This window comes from Antedon mediterranea, chromosome 6 (assembly GCF_964355755.1).
Source record: "Antedon mediterranea chromosome 6, ecAntMedi1.1, whole genome shotgun sequence".
NCBI lineage: Eukaryota > Metazoa > Echinodermata > Crinoidea > Comatulida > Antedonidae > Antedon > Antedon mediterranea.
This window is the reverse complement of record NC_092675.1, coordinates 24514863-24539395: the sequence shown is the minus strand read 5'-3', so window position 1 is coordinate 24539395 and position 24533 is coordinate 24514863. Positions and strand designations below refer to the sequence as shown.

General features: G+C 32.4%; 1 protein-coding gene across 1 annotated transcript in view; it reads left to right on the top strand.

Moving 5' to 3' along the window:
- Positions 1-24234, top strand: part of LOC140052521 (chondroitin sulfate proteoglycan 4-like) — a 28061-nt gene extending 3827 nt beyond the window's left edge. Inside the window, exons 2-3 of the mRNA XM_072098129.1 lie at positions 15329-19957; positions 20178-24234. Coding sequence (XP_071954230.1) covers positions 15329-19957; positions 20178-22648 — 7100 coding nt within the window. The 3' untranslated portion in view covers positions 22649-24234. The remainder of the gene's footprint in view (positions 1-15328; positions 19958-20177) is intronic.
- Positions 24235-24533: the final 299 nt, after the last annotated feature.

The window sequence follows — 24533 nt, the reverse complement described above, 5'->3', positions numbered from 1 at the left end:
CCCCGGGCCTGAAAGTGTTGGTGAATTCATAATTATACTTAATATTATATTTATATATATATATATATAATTATAATTATATTATTATACAATTGAAAGCAAAACCCGTTGAATCTCAAATCATTAGGACTAGAAATTTGGCTTATCAATCAAATAAATACTTTCGTTCAAAATGAAACTCCAACCTCTCTAATCAAAAGATTGAACTCGAAAACGGACCGTTTTTTTGAATTGGGTATGTTGAAACATTTCAATATTCATTTAAAAAAGTACATTAATTATGGTATTGATCAGTGGCTATAGAGGCGTAAAAACCCTCGGTCAATATCATGTAAAATGCACCGTGGAAGGGTCATTATTAAGACTGCAAAATTGGGCTTATCAATCAAATAAATACTTTCGTTCAAAATGAAACTCCAACCTCTCTAATCAAAAGATTGAACTCGAAAACGGACCGTTTTTTTGAATTGGGTATGTTGAAACATTTCAATATTCATTTAAAAAAGTACATTAATTATGGTATTGATCAGTGGCTATAGAGGCGTAAAAACCCTCGGTCAATATCATGTAAAATGCACTGTGGAAGGGTCATTATTAAGACTGCAAAATTGGGCTTATCATGCAAATAAATACTTTCGTTCAAAATGTAAAATCAAGGCTGAAAAATTGGGCTTATCAACAACAAAATATTTTATTATTAGACGCGATAACATCAAGGATAATCAGTATAATTATTAATATAGCCACTGTTACTAGTTTTATTCTACATGCTAAAGTAAATAAAAATCCACTAGAAAACAAGCAAGTCTGAATGTTATGCTTATTAGCCATGTTATGTTTGTTACTGTAGGCCTATGATTGTTTGCAATGTCCACATATTATTTCCGTGGGCATATCCATAGTGTATCACTCACAAAAAAGACGTGTGAGGTTCTTTCTTTAGATTTTGAAGAATGATTTGTGTTACAGGTTGACACAAGAGTCAAATGCTCAAGATATCGGCTAACGCCATGGGACCCTTGGCTTATCAATGAATAATAAATACAGTACTACTTTCGTTCAATTGAAATCGGAATCTGACCGTTTCATTAAATTGGGTGTGATTAGGCCTAAACATATAATAATTTATTAAAAAGGTACAATAAAAACAAATGCATCAGAGGCGTAAAGAACCCACGGTCAATATCATGTAAAATGTATATGGTATAAGCACTGTGGAAGGGGTCATTATTATTAAACTGGAAAATTGGGCTTATCAACAAATAAATACTTTCGTTTAAAATGTAAAATAAGACTGCAAAATTGGGCTTATCAACAAATAAATACTTTCGTTCAAAATGTAAAATAAGACTGCACAATTGGGCTTATCAACAAATAAAATACTTTTTTTTCAAAATGTAAAATTAAGACTGGAAAATTGGGCTTATAAACAAATAAATACTTTTTTTCAAAATGTAAAATTAAGACTGGAAAATTGGGCTTATAAACAAATAAATACTTCCGTTCAAAATGTAAGAAAACATTTTTTAAATATAATCCTTAAGCTCTGTCTATACTATCAAACTAAATATGATGTGCCCATATTATAATTATAGACATGACGATGTCATACCACTACGATAATCGGGCATATCACTACCATATTTGGGCACATCACACTTTTTTTGTTAAACTAGTTGGGACAGTGTAGACACAGAACTATGTGATTGAAACATAAGTCGGAATTAGACTGACGCGATTGATTTAATTGGGTATTTTTATTAATGTAATGATTCATTAAAAACTATAATACCGATACGCGTTTGGTATTGATCAATGGTGCAAAAAACCCTGAGAAATAATGTTATAACGCGATTTGGTGATAGCTTAGCAATAATACAACCCATATACTATTATTATAAATACCTATTACAAATCCATTCATATAACTTTTCATCGCGAACCGAAAATGTATAAATGTTATTCTACAGACAGTAATTATATATTCAAAAGCCATATTATTATTATTATCAATACCTAAATGCGATAGTAATAACCACATACATTATTCCCAATACAGTACAAGTTTGTGCGTTTAATTCTAGAAAGAAACGACTGTGCTGACAGGCCAATGACATAAATCACAAGTAAAGTCCCAATTGTTCACTTGCGTTTTGATTGGCCGACCTATTATATTAGATTAATGAAGACTGTTCTTACAACTGTCCAGTCAAAAAGTTACGCGGCGTTTTTTGTAAGAAATATTTCTTGTTTTTAAATTTTAATTGTTATCCAGTGGAATTGCTAACTATGGAGAATAACGATTGCTTATTTTAGCCTCTCTCTCAGGCAAATCCTGGCTCCACCACTGTAAAAATGAATGATAGATTTACCAACATCAATACCAGCAGCATTTCTTTCTTAAACCCCTAGTGACCTGTACACAGAAGGGTGGATATTTAATTCAATGCACACATGTTTTCAATTATAATTCCATTTCTATATTGCATACCCTAGAGAGTAATGCTAAAATATTTGTAGATAGACAGGCATACTTTATTTTAGGCCCTGTTCAGACCCATGGCGTTAGACCGTTTTAGCGTACGACGCTAAAAGAATGTGTGTCTGAACAGTTGGGGATTAGCGTACAACGCGTTGTACAACGGTTGTAGCGTTGTAGTGGAAAACGGTTGATAGTACCGTTTTAGCGTACGACGCTACTGTAAGTCAACGTTGTATCCAATCAGAACGTTTCCTGTTATGACGCGAAACAAGGTTTGACCTAGGCTGACATCTTGTATCGTCAATGTGTGAGATGGATTTCAATAACAAAAAGGCCAGAATAAATAAGGCCTAACTACACTACAAATACAACTGTTACAAAGGCAAACAAACTATTATCAACTGATTACCATTATATTTTCTAACAAATGACATAAATACATGCACCTTGTATTTAAACATAGGGACTACGATCCCATCCGCTTTTAGGCCTAGCTAGGCCTAGAGCCATTCACGCATTTCATTCAAGCTAAAAACTAGCGTGGGACATCAAGTCACTCATTCATCAAGGCAGACTAGACTGGACAAGTTTAATGCTGAAAACCCCCTAACTCCTAAAAAAATCAGTAAACAAACAAGGGGAGCTGTGTCCCTTTTATTAGCAAGTTAAGGGTTATTTTCAACCGACTGAACTAAAGAATATATATCTTTGACTGGACTGGATAGACTAATCACAATCATTGTTTTCTTCATCATTACGAGGCCTGCTTTATTTTCGTAACACAAGAGCCTGGGGAAAATGTTTTTTACTACAAAATAAAAACAATAGAAACAGAAATTTGGCTTTACTATATTTTTTTTTTAAATAAATGCTGAGGTATGTTTTATTTACGGCAAATTTTGTCATAATTGTAGGGCTGAGATCTAGGCCTATATACAGTGGAAATAATGATGAAAACACGTGGGTAAGAGCACATGAATATGCAACTAGAAACAACCTGGATGACGTACTTCCGTTGTAACGATAATCGTACGCTATGGGTCTGAACACCTCGTTTTTTTCTCTGCGGTTTGTAACGTGACCTTGATAGTAACGTTGTACGCTAAAACGGTCTAACGCCATGGGTCTGAACAGGGCCTTAATAGCTGTACTTTTATATACATACAGTAGTATGCTACTATGGTTTACTGTGCTTTAGCTACATTCACACTTTTGTTTTTGGAAGATGGCAGAGTTAAATTCTTTATACTGTATAGTTTTTCATTATTTAAACGTTTTTAACGTCTTCCATTCCATGAAACAGAAATGTGTGTGAAAGTATGTAGCTTTACAGATGCCCCAAAAATCCAAGTTAAATTACCTACATTACAGTACAGTTATATATATTCATCTGATAACATTTTTTTGCACACAGTTTATTTTTCATATTATTGGATGGCTCTACTACAACATTTGTGTACAAAAGGATAGGGATTTTACTGGTTAATTTGAAATATCTCAATAAACAAAAAAAAAATCATATAGCCTATATATATCATTATTTATTCACAATTTTTTTAAGATAAGACTAAGAGGAAACTATAGATCGATAATTATTAAACAGTATGATTAATAGATTTTGTTGGCTGCACTAAACCTTTGTAAGTCATAAAGTTCCATCATTCCAATTTAATGTTTTATTGAAATTACCTCATTAATAATTTGTGATATTAAAGTAATGTATGATTCATCGACTTGTATTTGAAGCGTGTAAGCTTATTAAAACTTAAAGCATGAGTACTTTAATCACTGTCTAGTCATCATGTGTTGTGATTTAATAGTGAAAACTTGATTGATTGTCTCAATTACGAAGAAGAGTGTACAGGTTTAGAAGGATGTCAACACTTTATAGTATTCATGTTTATTAAAGTCTGCTGTAAACTGAACATGAATGGAGTTTGTTATTTTAATGTATATATGGCCAACTTCTGTTGTAAACGAAAATGTCAATTAGTCTTACATTCATCTGACTGATGACTAAAGCCAGGACTGTTCACCTTTGGCTGGTCCCAACATTGACCAAGGGCTTCTCTCGTCCAGTGCCCACCTTAACCAGAGGAGATGCATAAGCCAATACATCTGAGGCAGATACTAGATGCAGGGGCTGCCATAACATTCAGCAGTGCTGATTTCAAATGCCTAATGGGACCTCAGCAGGTATTCCCATCCAAGCTCTAACTGAGTCCAACGTTGCTTAACTTCGGTCAGGCCATATTTTAATATCACCAGTAATGTATTCATTATCTTTTACAGCTTTAAATAGACAGCCTATCTATGAGTCTCTTTGTTTATTTCAAAAATAATGGCTTTCTCTTATCTCCTGTTGAAGATTTTGACCATTTCTTGAAAGTCAACCATCTTATTGCACAGTGCTTGATGTCCAATTCCTGGATTCAATTCTTTTGACACTTCACTTATTATAATCTGTTTATGGAAGAGAAAATATTTTTTAAATTAAAAAATAATTTATAATTTTACTCTAGAGCTCTAGAGATTAATATGTTTAAAATATAAAAAAAAATACAACAGCTACTGTACACTAGACATGTAACTCGTCACTTTGACGAGTTAGTTATCCGCACCACACAAACGCCACGTGCACGTCATACGTTGACAGTTTGCACACAGAAAAAGATTATGACCTGAACTGAAGAATATGATATGCTGTTTAGTGCTGAATTCTGTCAATTTTGTGTCATATGGTATATACAGTGCAAACGGTATAATCTGTATACTTCATACAGTGTAGAATAGGTGAAATTACGGGACCAGCTATTTATTCCAATTTTTAAAATGGCGACGGTATCAAAATGAAAAACTAAGATAGCAATTTCGGAAGGAAATTATCTCAGCAACAACATATTAACGTATTTAAGAAATTTGAATATGTGAAATATTGATGCGCGCTCTTTTAAATGTAATGAACTATGATGCAAAAGATGAAAATACGACTTTTTTTATTTAACTGGCCATATGATGACATCACAACATCTAATTGGCAAATGTTCACATGAATTCGTATCTACAATCCAATAGCTTCCTGAAAATGTTTTAATCATGATTATCACGTTTTATTCTGACGAGCTATAACAGATTGAAATTTACTGTAAAGATGAAAATAAGTGACCCAGGTTATCTACATTTTTAGACATCATTACGTCATAAAAATTAAAATATTTTTAACTCATGCGAAAGATAGTTGATTGACCTAGAAAATATAAAAATCGGGATGAAAATGAAAAACAGATAAGTGGAGATGCGCTCTATTAAATGTGATGAGCTATGACGAAAGATACAAAAATCCTATATTTTATATTCGCGTGGCCATACGATGACGTCACAATGTCCGGTTAGCCATATTAAAGCATGAACCGATATCTACAACTCATCAACTTCCAGAATATGTAATAAAAATAACTTTCACCGTTTAGTTTAGAAACTATGACTGTTTAAAAAAGGGCATGATTTTGACGAATTTTTGAACTTTTTCATCAAAAACATGCGCAAATTGTCCAATTCGACGTGCTCGTATTGACGTAATTTTAAGTAGAAATGGTTCCATATTTGGTAAAATTACTATAAAAGGCTGGAAAAATATGATTTACGTAAAACATTGACGTATTTCACGCTTTGTGTAAACCGCGCGCGCAAAAATTTGCGCATCCTTGGGAATTTTTGACAAGCTTAAAATGACATGAAACGCGTATAAAGTTGATTAGAAATAAATTTTGCGCATTTTGAAATTTTAAATGCGCGTGTGCGCGTAACTTCTTGTAAAACATGCCATTTTTAATCCACAAAAAGTTTGCCCTTGATATGACTTAAATTTTCACAAAGTGTAAAAAAAAAATTATGCTTGGTTTTTAATCTATGATCAATCATTGAAATTCATAAAATCGCACGTAAGTCATGTTGCGCAACTCTGACGTATTTAAAAAATACATGCTGCACAACTTCATATAAATGTTCATATGTTGACAAAGTTATGAAATGTTATGTTAACACATTTTAGAGATACATGAGCCACAAAAAAGTGGAGGAAAGAAAGAAGAAAAACATAGAAATTGATCCAGTACAGTTACAAGGAGTTATCCGCTCAATGCGGATAACTAAAAATATGTTAACAGTATACTAGATCTACTATATTACTGTTATATACTGTATACCTCAGTACCACTTTTTAAGTATCTACCTTTTACAAATCATAGATTCCCTTGAATGAAAGCCTACTGTACCTGCCAATATTAATAATATTTATAACCCATGCTTGTAATTGTAGAGATACATTGTAAGATAAAACAGTTTGCAAATTCCTAATGCACTGACAATTATTTACAATGTTTAGTATGTAATTATTTATTTTAACCTCTTATTTCAATATTTGACTTTTACTAAAGTAAACAAGAACACCACTGTGCAGTATTGAAAAGCATCAAGGCTATTATTCTTAAAGTGAATATTAAGTGTCTTTATTATTAAAATATACTGGGAAATAATTAGAATAATTACTACACATTCTATATACTATAGGCATATTTAAATACTCTTTGTGTTCTTCTGTGCAATTTCTGTAATATATTTTTTTAAGTGTCAGGCAAACATCTTTCTCTGTTTATATTTCTGCATTGCTGTTGTTAACCAGATCTCAAATCAAATTTTAACAGACAATAAGCTGAGAATAATAATCACTTTATTTGAAGTTTTAAAACAATTTGGTCTAATTTCTGCTACCACAAAAATGATTTATATGGGCCTACATCACATCATTTAATATAATCCATGAGTACTTTTCTGGCAGTTAAAACGAGATGTGGAATTGTAAGCAATTACAATACTTAGCCTGTTAACAATCTTTGTATTCATTGTGTAGACTATTAGCTTTCTGTGAATGACTATATTGTATAAAGTGTGGCAGAACAATGAATAACAATATATTAGCTGTTTGTTTATTATTCAGTAAAATATTTATTGAGAATAATAGAGTGTTGTATGCCTATGCATTGAAGAAAGCCCTTTGATCTTTGAGGTACTGTACTGTATATTAAGAGAATGTACAAATTAGTAGTAGAGGAGAGTTATATCTTTTATGAAATTCATTGTTTTGGCTATTACTATTAATTTGATTATTTAGAATATAAAATAGATATATGTTAAATGTGTATTTTTTATACCATGAGCAATTAGATGGCAAAGCTGTCTAGTCACCTTTCCTGTAACACACCTACAGCAAACTAATACAAATACTGTACTTCATATTTTGAAAAGTGATAATTTATTATAACTTTTTCTTAAATAGTAATTAATCTGTTTTATAGATGTACAGGTAGTTTAATACCATTGTAGTTAAATAATCAAAAATAGGATTTGAAAATGAATTTAAATTAAAAGAAAATCACCGGCTGCAACTGGTTATATAGAATTATGTAAAAGGCTTAATGCTTTAGTTGTTCTTTTTCTCTTCATATTTGCTGCTGCTTCTCAGTGATTTCCATTGGCATGATATTTAAAATCATATTTTAAAAATTGCATCAGTAGGTTAGCTATGAACAAAACAATTAATTGCCAGGTGACAAGGAAGAGGTGTTAAGGCATAGATCAAGTTCCCTGCTGCAATAGATATCTTATACATGACTAAACCTAGAATTCATCAATAATTTCTCATCTAAATTAATGCACAATTATATATGCTTTATTGATGACTGATGAAATTGATACCAATATAAGACAAGAGTGGTTACTATATACCAACACACACAGCATGTCAATCATTGTGATCAGTTCATTGTTTTTATATTAGACAGTAGAATAAAAACATGCTGGAACTTATTTTAAAAAGTCATTTAGTTCATGAATGATTCCACTGAACTTTCAAGTTAAAATAACTATAGTGAGACATTTAAAGAATAGGCAAACTGCCTTAAAATGTGCTATTTTTAGGAGAAACTATTCTCATTTTGGAACAGAAAACCATGCCTAGAGTACTTATATACCAATAGGACAGGTTGTATGTAAATGAGGAAGTAATTAGCATGATAAAACAACAACACGGAAAGTGGATCATTTAATAGTTCATGTAGCACTATATAGGTCTGTTTCTGCTGAATAACCTGCTAAATGTGTGCTCCCAAATAACCGTATCAGTGGTGTCAAAAACTAATGTTAACATCACCCAAAATGCAATACTCTCATGTGGTCAAATGTTCAAGATGCTACTGTACAGTAGTAAGGTCACTTAAGGTCAATGGCGAAAATAAATTAGTTTGTGTTGTACCTAAAAGTTTTCAGCAATTGGAGGTTTTCAATCATTTATTTTTTTGCAGGAGAAATAGGAATGGTGTACAATATGTAAGATCTATGTCTAATTATTAAAATACAGTAAGTATTAGAATATACTTTTAATTTTTAAATTATTTTAAAGAAAAGGTAATCTCCTAGTCTACACAGAAAAGGTTTTTTTTTCTTGCTCAAGTCACATTTTTTATGCAGTGTTAATTCCTTAAGAGGTACCATATCCCTGAAATTAATGGACTGTGTAATTTGTTCCATTCTTTCTAGTTTATCATAAAAAACCTGTGATGTTAAACATTACCAGATGTTAACTAATTGGTCAATATACTTGAACTGATGATCGCTATCTGGTGGTCAGTTGTGATTTAATTTTCATTGTATTATTAGATATTAGATGATGAGTATCATTTGAGAATAGCTTCTGTGTATCATTTGAGAATAGCTTCTGTGTATATCATGTTAATAAATAATCCATTCAGTATCCATTTATTTTGGGAAAATAATACAGCAATATTTAGTTACAGTAAAATCTCTCAATTACATACCCTGTACAGTACAGAAAATATTAATATTTATTAATTTATTTATTTGTTTAAATGAAGTGTGTTGAATTGTTGACAATTGTTGATAGAAAAAACAAGCACGAATGTGCGATACTCGGTACCACAAAAGAAGCTGTAATGACGTCGATGTCAGACGGGATGTGACATCACATACACATCAATAACCTCGCTACCAAATAGTTTATACGGCTATACGGTACCGTCTTTGAGACGTCATATGGCTGCATCCTGTTTGAAATTTAAAAATCCGGCTTTATAGCTTTGCGGACATGTCCCTGTAGTATATTCATGCCAAATCCCAGCTCAATACTACAACGAATAAGGGAGGAGTAGTACTTTATAAATCGCATTTTTTACTCAATAGTGTCGGATGGAGGAGAAGGTGAGTGAGTCCTAGACTCGGGTACCCCGAGTAAAAAGAATTTCTTTATTTTTTGTTACCAGACCTATATATGATAATTGTTAGATCAAATCATGCAATTACCAGTAATACAAAATTAGGTTGAGAACATTGCATGATAGTTTAGTGCAAGGGTCTTTATATATATTTGCAATCAATTTTTAGTAACATGGTTTTCCTTGGTTGTATGATATTTTGATAGAATTCTCTCATCACCAGACAGACAATTAAGCTTGTTTAGTTTACTTATGAGTAACAGCAACATTCTTTATGGTAATTGGTTCATTTCACTGCAATTGTTTACAATGTGCTTATATTGTCATTAAGCTGGATGTTTGAATTACATGAGTCATGTAAACTAGGAATGTGCACTTTAAAAACACAAACTTACTTAACATGAAAACTCATGAATATTGAGTAGAACAATCTAAACATCGCAATACTATAGCGGGATCCTGATGGGATTTGCGTGAAAAGCAACCAGGAATCGATCCAGACCATAATTCCCGGTGGGATTTTACGCAAATCACTGCCGGGCGGGATCCCGGGAATCCCAATCGTTTTTTTACCCGGATAAAACATATGTATACAAATTTTGTTTACCTATGACACATAAACAATTGAGATAAATATACAGTAATAAGTATTTTTATGAACACTGTTTCATTCAGCTTCAGCATTAATAATGAAAATACTGTTTTCTAAATTGGTTTATTCTTGGCTTGCTATAATATATTGTTACCTGGAATCTACAGTATGCTGACTACACACAATTCTTATTAGACCCATTCTCAAATTTACTAATTATAATTCATTGATGAAAAGAGTAAATTTTAGTCTTCATTGACAAAGTACTGTAATTGGTTTCATTCAAAGGCAGCTAGACTCTCTCATACAGGCTTCAATATGGCTATTATCACGTTTCCATATTCAATTAATTTTATTGATTTCGTTATTAAGGTTGAAAGCAATTAGTTGTCAGGTTTCTTCTTCGTTTCTAGTAGGTTGTAAAGTATCGCAAGAATAAACAAAATCATTTAACATTAATGCACAGTGACCATCAATGGTCTTGTGTAGATTAGTAAAATTTTAATTTAAAAATGTATTGTCCCCCCACAAAACATGAAAAATGTAGATTAATTAAATCAGACTTTTGAATAGGTTATTTTGTAGTTTTAATAAGGCTAATCACTTCCATAGACAAAAATAATGTTTCACTTATAAAATAACATAAAACCATAAAAAACCATATTGGCTGGCAGCCAATTTGACTATTTCTTGCTTTAAAATACATTTTTTAGGTAAATACATTTTTTTCCAATCTAATTTTTGCTCAAAGTGGATAACTATTAGGTGACATTAAAATGGCATATTCAACAAACAAAATTGTAAAAATTATTTTTTAAGGGGACGGGACAATACAATACAATCTTTAATGCACAACACTGGTAGACCAGTGACTATCAATTGTCTTGTATGAATTAGTACGACAAATAAATTTAAATTCTAACCTATCATTTTATGTTGTGTATATTAATATCATTGTTTTAGATGTTAACATTGGTTGACATGAATCAGTTAAAATAAATGGTGAAACTAAATAGTGAAAATATTTTGAATGTTTTGTATTCATTGAATTAAGAGAATACCGTATTTCACTCTGTGCTATTTAATTTGAACTAATAGTGAGCAGCGCACATATGAAATTAACCTATTAACCAAGAATACACTCAAGTGTGTGTTCAATATACTATATTACTATTATTGACAAATTAAAGTGTACATTATTTTCATAAGTACAATACAAAACTTTCCCTTTAATATGCAAAATATGGTTTAGTAGAGAAAAGAAAAAAAGAAAACTGACAACAATTATCTCTTCAACTCAGGGCAAGGCAAATTGATTTTCAATTCATTCTAAATCTAGTTTGAGTTGAGTGGAGATCTTGTTTTTAACAGATTATTACGTTGGAAGCAAAACTGACAAGATCAAGAATTGGATAAGTACTAAAATAAAATTAGATGTTAAAGATAGATAGGATGTTACTCGCAAAACAATGTTCTCTCTGTACTAAACTTGTACTAAAACATGTTTGTCATCAACATGGCGTCAGTGATTTAATTTAATGCTCATTTTGACTTTATAGCCTACTCTCAGCGTGAGAGCTTATTCATATCATTTTGGCCAAATTTTGAAACTCTTCTTCTTTTATTTTGGAGGGCTTCTTTTTCTTTTTTAGAAATTTAAAATGGCTTATGTTGTGCTATATGCAGCAGAAATAAACCCTTAGGTTAAAAATGCTATAACATTAAAAAAAAATAATACTAAGGCCTACTATTTAAGAGCGGGTTTGCTGGATAGGATGTTTGCTAGGACCATGCTAAAACCCATAAAACCTATCAGATAATATGTTGCTATACTCAGGGAGTTGTAAAATAAGAAAATATTTTACAACTCCCTGCTATATTGTAGGACTGCTGATTTGTGAATCATAATAATTGTTTTTTTAACAACGCAGTTTTGCTAATGCTAACAAACTGGAATTATGAATTGGATTATATTTCTCTAAAATTGATTTAATTTATTTTTTATAAGTGGAAGACTTGAAGTGACTGTGTCTTAACCATTTTTGGGACTTTGGCAAATTTCAGTACAATACAAATTACAAATGACATTTTAAAATACTTTTAAACTGTATCTCTTCAGAATTAGATAATTATTTGATGTCATTCACTGGGTGACCACTAACCTTGAACATGCAATTCGGTTTTAATGACAACATAACATAATTAAAAAACTGATATTGCATATTATTAACATAATTATAATATAAATATGTAGAGGTTAAACAAACTTAATTATCTTTAAAATGAGTGTAGTTCGAGCTTGATTTCAAATGATTTTAAATGACAACATAACATTTAATTAAAAAACTGTAATCACATAATATTATAATATAATTATTTATAATGTATAAATGTAGAGGTTAAAAAAACTTAATTATCTTTAAAATGAGTTTAGTTCCAGTTTGATTTCCTAACACGGATGTGTACGAAGAATTATTTACATAAAAGTTATTATTTTTGAGGATGAAGTTTGCTTTGCTTCAAGTTAGTAATTCATTGTGCAATGAGTGCAAAATCTCCACCATTTTTTTTAGTTGACAAAGAACATGAGTTTCAATGCACCAGTGTTTTTCCTCAGTTCAGTAACCTAATAAGTTATTGCACATTTTTTTGGCAAACCCAGAATAGCTTTGTTATGAGTTGCAAAGAAATTAAACATCAAGTTCCAGGTGGCAGTCATCTTCTTTAAATCAAAACACATCACTAGCTCAATAATATGCAGTAGTAATTTTAATTGCATTTATTTATTATAAACTAGAATGCCCTGTAGTCCTATTTATTATGTATAATATCGCTATGATTGGTAAAATTTGAATCCTATTAATTATGTCAATGTATTCACTAGACCAGATTGTACGGTCATGTGCTATCACGTTGATTAGTATCAAGCTTAATGTTATTTGAAACTTATCAGATAATTCCTGCTGAAAGATCAATGTTTTAATTTACTTAATTGCAAATAATGCATATTGATATGTTTGAGTTGTTGCCAGATGAACGTATTTCAATATAAATGTTGTAACCTTTGGCATACAAATGTCTTCTACAGTACTGCCTGTATATTTTAGAATATATATATATAGGCAAAATATTGAAAAAATGACAATGCTGTGGGTATCAGTGGCTGGATCTCAATGGAGATAAAAAAAAAAAGCGAAAAGCTAAATCAAAACGATGAAGTAAAATAGCCAGAAAAGTTAGCAGAGCCTTTGGGCAACACTAGCCCTTCATCAGTGCAAGTGAAGGTACTTGGACAAGATAGATAGATTTATATCAGACAAGCGCTGCTTAAGTGGACAGGAATAAAAGAAATAAAAACAAAAGAGGCATATATAATGATTATTTATTTTGGTGAATGTAAATAAAAAATCTTCATTTTGTCGAAAAAAAATGTTTTCCTAGTGCCCTACCCAGTATAATAAACAACAATTGTTTGAATGTAAAGAGTTTATTCCTTTATTGTAACATAGTAGTAGATTCTTGACATTTGATTGGAGGATTGTGGGTCAGATGATATTCAATAACTACTCCATTGAACTCTTATGTCATCAACTATGCATTTTAAGTGCAATCTTGTAAATTATCCCATTGAATTTTGTTGTATGTGGTTCATCCTTGTTTAATGAGCAACAACCACACGCGCAACACAAGGATAGGCTGTTGACTGGGCACTTTCGAAAATCAGCCTGTAGTGTGCGCCGTCTATAATTATTCTACAAAATTGGAATGGACTGCCTCCACAAATTGTGTTTGTTTGTTTGTTTGTTTTATCTTTATACTGGGTGACCTCTTCAGTCAAAGACTGATCTCCCAGAGGGCCCAGTTGGTGGTCAGTGGCTGTGATGTAGTAATACACCGGGGTAACTCCCTACTCGTCTCGAAAGATTTTATGGTTTAGGCCTTGGCCTAGCCTCTTGTTAAAAGTAGGGTGTATGCCAATGGAATTAAATACTCCTAAACAGCTTATTGCAGAGAACTAAACAACATGCCTTTATTATGTCAGATGAGATTGGGTGAAATGTGAGAGACTTGTAGGGTTATACTGTAGTAGTAGTTATTTTAGTTGGCTATCATCTCAGCTGTTCTAGGTAAATCAATTACTACATGTAAAATGACTACGCTTTTGAAATCAAGATGTTCGCTATTTCCAAGATTATGTAAATTTAAATGCAAATAAAACTTAATTGTACATAACATAAATGTCATTAAATACCTAATTACCATATTTTGTACAAAAATGTGAAACAGATTACTCAAACTCAAATCCATATTTTTATCCACAGTACCATGTCTGTTGCATATGGAACGCCGTTTACACAACATTTCGATGATATGTATTTTATGATGCAATATGTGAATGAAATGCATCGATATGAATTGAATGATGCGATATGAATGAAATGCTTTGAATGAAATGCTTTGAATGAAATGCTTTGAATTTAATGTTTTGTTTTGAATGAAATGTTTTGATTGAAATGTTTTTAATGAAATGTTTTTAATGGATTGAATTGAATGCTTGAAAAAGTCAAACTATGGTAACGTATATCATTTCCACTGCGCTCTCTTGGTAGCTTGACCGTGTAGAAGAGTGTACCAAGGCTTTAGAGGTTGAGAAAAAACTTGTGAGCGGGAATAACATACGCCACAATAGTTTGTGACTTTTCATCGACAACTAGTCTGCCGATGAGGCACTAACTTCCCGCTTACTAATGTCAGTGAGAAGAAAAAAATCAGGACATATACAGATAGAACATATGCAATTTTTAAGCAACAAATCCTGGATCTGCCAGGATTTGTTGTGTTACAAATTTGTTACATTTAAAGAATCAAGACTTTTAGCCCACCCTTAGCCAGTATGTGAATGGTGTATGTTAATTAGTAGAAATATATATTTGTATACTAATAATCATGTTTTTTTTATTATTATAGCTTCATTCTATGGAACAAGTTTCATCCACCTTCCACTTGAAGATGTCTCATCTGAGAATGAAATCTCTTTTCAGTTCCGTACCAGTCGTACAAGAGGACTATTGTTTATGGCTGTAGGCCAAACAGATTACTGCATAATACAGATTGAATCTTCCCGAATACATGTATGGATGCAAGTTGGATCTGGTGAAATTCATATGACCCTTGACCAGAAGATCAAGGTCAATGACCTTGAATGGCATCAGATATCTATTGAGCAACTTGAAGGATCAGTCAAGCTTTCTGTTGATCAAAAATTCTCAAAAATAGTGGATCTCCCTGGAAATAATTATGTATTTGATGTGACAGATGGAATATATATCGGAGGCACATCAATTCACTTTAATCACACTTATTCAAGTAAAGTGGAAAAGTCATTTAGGGGCTGCATTGAGAATGTCTTATTTAATAATATTGATGTATTCCAGCTGGCTCTGGAAACTGATGATGCCACATCAAATGACATCACTCCAAACTGCAGCGCACAATTTGTTGCTGCCCCAAATGACCCTATAAGCTTTTTATCGGACACAGCATATTTACAGATGCCAAGATGGGCTATATTAACAAGAGGTTCATTTGCTTGTTGGTTGAAAACGTCCGTTTCAAATGGTTTAATTCTCTATCAAGGAGGAATCACGAAGGATTTCATTGCTGTAGAATTAAAAGATGGGAAAGTACGTACAACTTTTAATCGAGGAAGCGGTGCTGTAGACTTCAGTTCTAGTATACAAATTGATAACTCAAATTGGCATTATTTAATCATTGAATTTACAGACACATCAATAAGTATTAGTGTTGATTATGAAGCAGAGGTCCAAGAGCTGGAAGCTGATTCCGAAATATTTAACATGAATGAAATGATGTTTATCGGTGGTGTTGTGCTAAAGTCGCGTCTTGATGCGCTTCAAAGTGGCATTCATTCTATAACGCATTCAAGTAGAGGTGGTTCATTCCAAGGATGTATACGTGATATTGAAGTAAATAATCAACAGCTAACCCTAGCTGATACACGTGTTACACATGGCGTTAGCATGGGATGTATTTACCGATTTCCTTGTTACGATAATCCATGCAAAGCAGAAGAACTTTGCACAGATATAGGTACAGAGAACTATGAATGTAATTGTGCCTCACAAAGCTGCAATGCAGATTTTACCACTACAATGGACCCTACGTTATACATCTCCCAATCAACTAAAACAATTACAACACTTCCTCCAGTAGATGTCATTAACGAACCAATTAGCACAAAACCGGTGACATTACTAGAAGGTGGCAGGGTCACTATAACATCAAATAATATTCGCTTGAACATTGACCTTACGTTATACAGTTTACGTCCATCCCAAATTTTGTTTCGCCAGCAAAAACCGCCGAAGCATGGTGGATTGTATCGATATGTTTTAAGGAAGAATGATAAAACGGAGCAATTTACTCTACTCGATTTAAGTGGTTCTTCTAAGATTACATATCGGCATGATGGTAGTGAACATTTCAAAGATAAGATCAAGCTAGTGTTGGAAGTGATTGGGAAGAACAACTTACCAGAACAGTTTGAAAATGCAGAATTTAATTTAGATGTGAATGTAATACCTGTGAATGACCCACCAAAACTTTTGATACCATCTGATAACATTCTTAAAATAATTCGAAGGTCCAGCATTGTATTGTCATCAACTGAACTAAATGCTAATGATCCTGATACAGACACAAGCAATTTAACATATTCTGTTTTAGATTCAAGAAAAATTGGCTATGTAACGGTAGACAATTTACGTACAAAAGATTTCACACAAGCTGATGTTAATGCAGGGAGGGTATTTTTTGTACATACTGGGCCTACAAATAAATCAAGAGTTACACTACGTGTTAACGATGGATTTAAATATAGCCGGCCAGTGCCATTACGAATTGAAGCAGTCCCTTTAGAGCTGTCTGTGATTCATGGTACTAAATTGCGTGTCAATCCAGGAAATTCTGTCATCATAACAAAAGAGAATTTAGATATAGAATCAAATGCCAACAATCAAGAACTAGACGTAAGCTATGAAATAGTTGCTAATCCACGATATGGTGAGATACAGAAAAATACAAATGGAAATCTTTGGAAAAAGGTTAACATATTCACTCAACGGCATATTGATAAACACAAGTTACGATACATTCTTAATAATTATAATTATGGAGCCGGTCGAAAGCGTGATGCCTTTTCTGTTCGTGCGACTTGCTTGGATCAAACCAGTGAGGATATACGAGTTTTAGTAAATATACTTATTACTGAAATTAGAATCTTGAACAACACTGGATTAACACTTAATAAACAACGACAAGGATTGATTACACAGGAAAGTTTGTCAGCAGATGTTATAGATGCACCCTTTCCATCACCAGTAAGATTTAATATACTCAGACCTCCATTGAAGGGTCATTTGCTAAAAAATGGAGACAAAATAATGGTTGGTCAAAATTTCACTCAAAGAGATATAAATAATGGAATCATAGAGTATAAAATAAATGATGATGTTGGTCAAACTATTAATGATTCTTTTCTCTTTCAAGCTTTTGTTTCTAATGCGCAATCATCACACTTAAAATTCAATCTTTCCTTTGTGTCGGAAGTTGGACCACTAAATATGACAAATTTGGGAATCACAGTTAAAGAAGGTGCATCAGGCCTAATAACTGCTCAACAATTATATGTGAGTGTAGAGGAAAATGAGGATTTTGAGTTCATTTTAACATCAACTTTGCAACATGGTTCTTTGCAGCTGATTGATTCAACATCTAAAATTGTATCTAGAAATATTTCAGCATTTTTTAACAGTGATCTTGTAGATGGTGCTGTTCGCTACCAACATGATCATTCAGAAGGTTTTAATGACTCATTTAATTTCTTAGCATCAACTTCATTTGTTGACCAAGCCGGAATAATGCATGAAGTGCAACAGCCTGGATACTTTAATATAACTGTGATTTTGATCAATGATCATAAACCTAGACGTATTGTAGACAAACCTTTTCATGTTGTTCGGAATGGGAAGAAACTTCTCACCAACAGAGATTTGAAATTTGTAGATGACGATATCAATTTTGATAATGCTGATATTGAAATCAGAAGACAGGGAATACGCAATGGACAGTTTGTTTGGGTTCATGATGTTGAAACGCAAGTATATAGGTTTCGCCAGAGAGATATTGATGAAGAAAAGTTACTATTTAAGCACAATGGTGTGGATGAGGCTCGCATGTTGTTGGTTGTTAGAGATGATGATCAAAGTCGATTAACAACTTCTTATTTTAAAGTCATAGCTTCTGATCCATTTCTCACTGTTACAACCAATTCTGAATTGCCTGTAAAACATGGTGCTACCACTACTATTACTGGTTCATACTTGCAACTTGAAACAAATATGAATATAAAGGACAAAAATGTTGTTGTTGATATTGTGAAACCTGCAGTATTTGGACAAATCCTGAATCTTGGTTCCCCAGTTACATCATTTACATTTGAAGATATGTATTTGGAGAAAATTGAGTACCAGAGTACGGAACAGACAAATAGTCTAGAAAATCTAAAGGATAGATTTGATTTTGTTGTTGTTTCTAGAGATCTAGTTACGGATGGATCACTTACCATTAGCATTTATGTTGAAAGTCATCAGGTTCCACCAAAGATTTTTAAGAACAAGCCCTTTTTTGTGGAGCAAGGCAAAGCTGTTGTCCTGAGCAAGTCAAACCTTAGAGTATACCATGAGAATTCTTTACCAGGCGATATTATTTTTATGGTGAATAAATTACCTAGATATGGTATTTTACAATTAAACTCCAATAGACATACAAGAAAAAGAAGAGATGCAGAATTCACTTTTACTCAGCATGATGTCAATCAAGGAAGAGTAGAATATATTCAAACCAAAGATGCAGGTAAAAGTCAAGATACATTTACATACGATGTTAATAATGGACAATCAATGCTTTATAATCTTACATTTACTATTGAAATTGCACCACATATTATTCCACTAACTATTAACAATATCACTGTGAAAGAAGGTGGATCTAAAGCAATAACACCAGAAATCATTAGTATTGACCATCCATACTATGAAGGAGATGATTACATCATCCAACTGACTACAAATCCATCACATGGAATATTGGATCACTATAGAAATGCAGGAGTTCCCATCACCAGTTTCACAAAGGAAGATATCCAAGATGAGTTTGTCTACTATGTTCATGATGGTAGCAATACCCTGCTTGATAGCTTCTCTTTCATTGCAAATTTCACCAAAATTGGTAAGGTCAGCAACACATACAAAATGCTGGTTAATGTGCTAACTGTTAATGATCACAAACCAAATGTTCTTGTAAATAAAGGACTTGGGGTTATCATTAACTCTACTGCAATTCTTTCTGGAGATGTACTAAGAACCGTTGATGAAGATTCTGGTCCAAATGAACTTGTGTACACATTAACTTCAGCAAATAATGGTCACTTGATTATGAAAGGAGCCAGGAACCAATCGATTTTGACCTTTACCCAGCAAGATCTGGATGAGGAAAAAGTCATTTTTGTACACAGAGGTAATACACTAAATCCGAATACAATATTCAATGTGTACTAATCATAAATAAACATGTTTCATTAAAAAATATGTCACTCCAAATAAGAGATTTCTTGGAAATGTGCTGTAAATTAGTTTATTACTTTTATTCAGTTATGACGCTGATGTTATTAATAATGCCTGAATGCCTTTTATTGATTGTATAATAGTAATTTCCATTTTATTTGTTTTTCTTCTAGGTTCCTGTACGGGTGGATTTCCCTTTCATGTTACAGATGGTACCCACACTTCAAATCGACAGATATTCAGCATTACAGCAAAAGAACTTAGAATACGCTTAACAAGTAACCAACCTTTCAAAGTTAGTACTCACTCTTTAAAACCAATCACAATTGATAACATGCTGGTTACTGCCAATCAGGAAATTCAAGGATATCCAATCACTTATGTCATCACTCAGAATCCTCAGCATGGAGAGATTGTAAAATTAACTTCTGCAACCAGTTCTTCACACCTTCAAGTTAGCCAGTTTACACAGAATGACATCTCAAATGGCACTATATGTTATCTACATACAGATATACATAATCCAGCAATACATGATTCTTTCAGATTTGATGTTTTTGTTCCTTTTTCACAAAACCTCACTAATCGAATGGTTAACATTACTATTACCCCACTTCAGGCTAATGAGAGCATGAATATACATAATAGTGGTTTGAATGTAACAGAAGGCGAACAAGTTGTCATTCGTGTCACAAATCTGTTTACTGAGAAGCTGTTTACATTTCCATCATTTTCTGATGGAAAAGATGAAAATCTCAAAATTCTTTATGCTGTAACGGAACTTCCAAATAAAGGAATTCTCAAGTTAAATAACATTGATATGGAATTAAATGAAACCTTTACAAATCAAAACATAGAAAAGAATGAGATTACATATGTGCATGATGATTCAGACACTGAAAAAGACTTTATAAAAATCAAAGTTGCACTTGTAGATGAACAGAATTTGGTTGTTACTAGTCAAAGTGAACTAATTAATATTACTATTACTCCAGTTAATGATGAAATGTTTGAGATTGTTACAAAGCAGTTATTGATGGAGGTTCCACAAGGAGCAGAATATGTTGTCACTAAAAATGACTTGCAGACCATCGATCAAGACACTCCACCAGATCAGATAGTATACAAACTTCTTACTCAACCAACCAATGGGTATATTACTTTAAAACCTAACATACAGCTCCATGTCATGACATTCACACAAGGAGACATAAACGCACATGATATACTGTTTATTCAGGATGGCAGTACAACACCAGGTGCCATTACCTTTGAAGTCTCAGATGGTGCTCATAAACCTTTGTTCAAACTCCTCAGTGTTAAAGTCATTCCAACCACAATAGACGTAATGCCTGGTAAAGATATTTTTCTTCTTCAAGGAAATACTGAAATATTTCTTGACAGATCCAATTTAAATTCAACAACAAATGGTAACAAATTGCAACTTGCTTACAACATTACTACAGCACCTAAATTTGGAAATTTTGTGATGCAAGGAAAAATTGTAACAGTATTTTTACAAGATGACGTTGACATGGAACTGGTTCAATACGTACAGTGGGATCTTTCTGTATCTGGTGATAGTTTCTCATATGTTGCAACAGTTGATGAGACAATTTCTCAAGAGTGCTCGCTTAACATCACTGTTGTACCTGCATTTGTTCTTAACAGTTTCAATGTCACTACTGAAGATACATTCCAACTTTCTACAGATCAAATCAGTGCAACCAAGCTTCAGGAAAATACTGAGACAGATCTAATCTTTACCGTTGTAGATAACCCAGCTTATGGTGCCATAATAAATGCATCAACATCGATACAATTATCAGAATTTACATTCATGGATCTAACAGAAGGTTTTGTTGCTGTTGAAATGCATCATGTTGATCTTGAAGATAATGAAACTTTGACTGATATGTACAGTTTACTTGTTAGCTCAATAAAAGCCCAACCTGTTCAATTAAATGGATTTTTTACAATATTCCCCTCTCCCTTTCAACCTACTACAGAAATATTTGAAACAACTTCATTTGATACAGGTAGTGGTACAGTAGTTGGGCCTAATTTTGTTGCAGACTTTGATCTGTCAAGTGTTGCCAAAGATATTGGCACAGAAGAACCACTTACAACATTACCAGTGTATATTAAAGAGAATATTGACAATGTTCCTTCGGACAGTAGTCTGTTTCCAATTATCATTCCAATCATTATTGTAATCATTGCTTTTCTTATCATAATATTTGTAGTAGTTTTAGTTGTAGTGAAAAAAAAGCGAAAGGAAAGTAATAGTGGACGAGAGTCGCCATATCCAGACATGGATGGTGGGCCATACCCGGGTGCTTCAACAATACCAGGACGAGCTGGTATTTTACCTCCTCTCAATGTGTGTGCTGTGAATTATAGTGCAGCATCGCATGAATTTCCATACAATGGATCTGGTTCACTACATCGTCCTGTGGCAAGTCCAGCAGTACCACAGGTAACTGTCACAGCACTTGGACGTCCTCCTTCTCCGTCCTCTATTAAGAAATCGTCGATGGTAAGTATAAATTCAAATGGCACAGGTTCATTGTCTTATAGTCTATCTCATGACTCTCATGGAATGCATACTCCTAAATTAAAAAAGAGCCAGTATTGGGTCTAATATCTCAAGTTTTGATTAATTTTGCATAATTATTTGCATAATTATATGCATAATCTCTGACATTTGCTATGTTAATACTAATTACCATTGTATGCTTTCATAATAGCCATAGTGTTCAATTCTGCTAAGTTGCACTGCCTAAAACTATAGTGTGAAGCAGGTATGTGCCTGTTTCTTAAAAGCAAGATTACATTTTAGCGTACCTTATTACTCGAACCATTACTGGTTTGTCAGTTGGTTTTTATTGTCAGTATTATCAACAGAAAGTAAAACTAAACCCATATTAGCTTTGTTTTTGTTGACACCTACTGTACCATACCTGTGTTTTTTACTTTTAATTTCATACATTTTATATTACTGTAGTTTAAAAACAATTGATGATTTATACAGTAATATACATTTATTGTATTTTATGACAATATAAATTTGACTTTTTAAATTCCAAACACCAAAGAAAGTAGTGTAAGTTTTATAAGAACATGTATATTAGAAACGGTTTGAAACACAAACCGTATAATGCTTTTTTAATTTCAAGTTTTACAAACAGTATTACTACTGTATTATCAATTTAACAGTTTTAAACATAAAAAACTACTTTTTCTAAGTTTTTAATTTATACAAAGTATTTATTAAGTTTGAAAAAACAGATTATTTTTTTTTTATTTGTAGAACTATTTAAAAAACATTTCAATATATTTAAATTGTTAAAGGAAAAAAAATGGTTTGGCCATGTACCAAGTAACAATGTAATATAGGCCTACAGTAATAATGTCTATTTTCCAACATGAATTACGCGGTTTTGGGAGCTGAACATTCTTTTTTTGTAAATAATGTAAATACTGACTTTAGTGTTGTTAGTAGTCTATTTCATCTTGTACATATTTCATTTTACTATTCTTTATACATATGTTAATATAATATATTTATGTTTAAAAGTTGACCATAGTCTTTTTTATGCTAATTATGTTTTAGATACAATAAATATATCAAATGTATGCAACTCCAAAACCCAGTCTACATTGTATTTATTAGACTGTTTCACCAAGAAGTGTCCTTTTATTATTTACCTTGAAATGACATTATTAAGTGCAAGAGGATTTATTTGCATATACAACAAAAGAAATGAAATATATGGTATATAATCATGGGGTTTATCACAAAATAAAAAAATGCAATCACAATGCGTACTCAAGTTCAAGTTCGGCTGTCGTCAATACTGATGATTGGCTACCATCTGTTCACATCTCATTTGTTTTTCCAAGCAGGTCCGTTTTGGCTTGAACTAAATTCGATCCTGTCAACTCATTGATGTTATCAAACTATTGTTTCTTCTGCCGTCCTCTCTTTCTCTTCCCTTCTACCCTTCTTTCTATTATCTGATGATGTCGTACTGATGTTTCTTATTAATATTTTGTTTTCATTTATTCGATATTTGGTTTATTGTCTGATTTACTTTATCTGTTTACTTACCGGTAGTTAATTAAATATATGATTTTAGTTTAAAAAGGGTCTTACGTGACGTTACGTGACAAGAATATTTTATTCTTTTAGTGTATATACTCAATATGATTCTAGTTGCTTCATTGTCTATTATGTGAACTTTTTCTGTATTCATCTCATATTGAAATAAAAATAACCGTTGACGAAAAAAAAATCTGTAGTGTTAGTGCACTTCCGCTTCTTAAGATGTGGCCAACGTAGGCTAGCTTTCTTTTCACGATCTCTCAAAGCAGTTGTCTCTTCACACCAAGTTCCTTGTTTTGTTTGTTCTTTTCTCTTCCCATGTGATTTTTAGTAATCTTTTTAAGAACCACATTTCAGCAGCAAGCATCCGATTCGCATTGGCTTTCTTAACGTAAAGAAATACACTCCATACAAGTTTTGA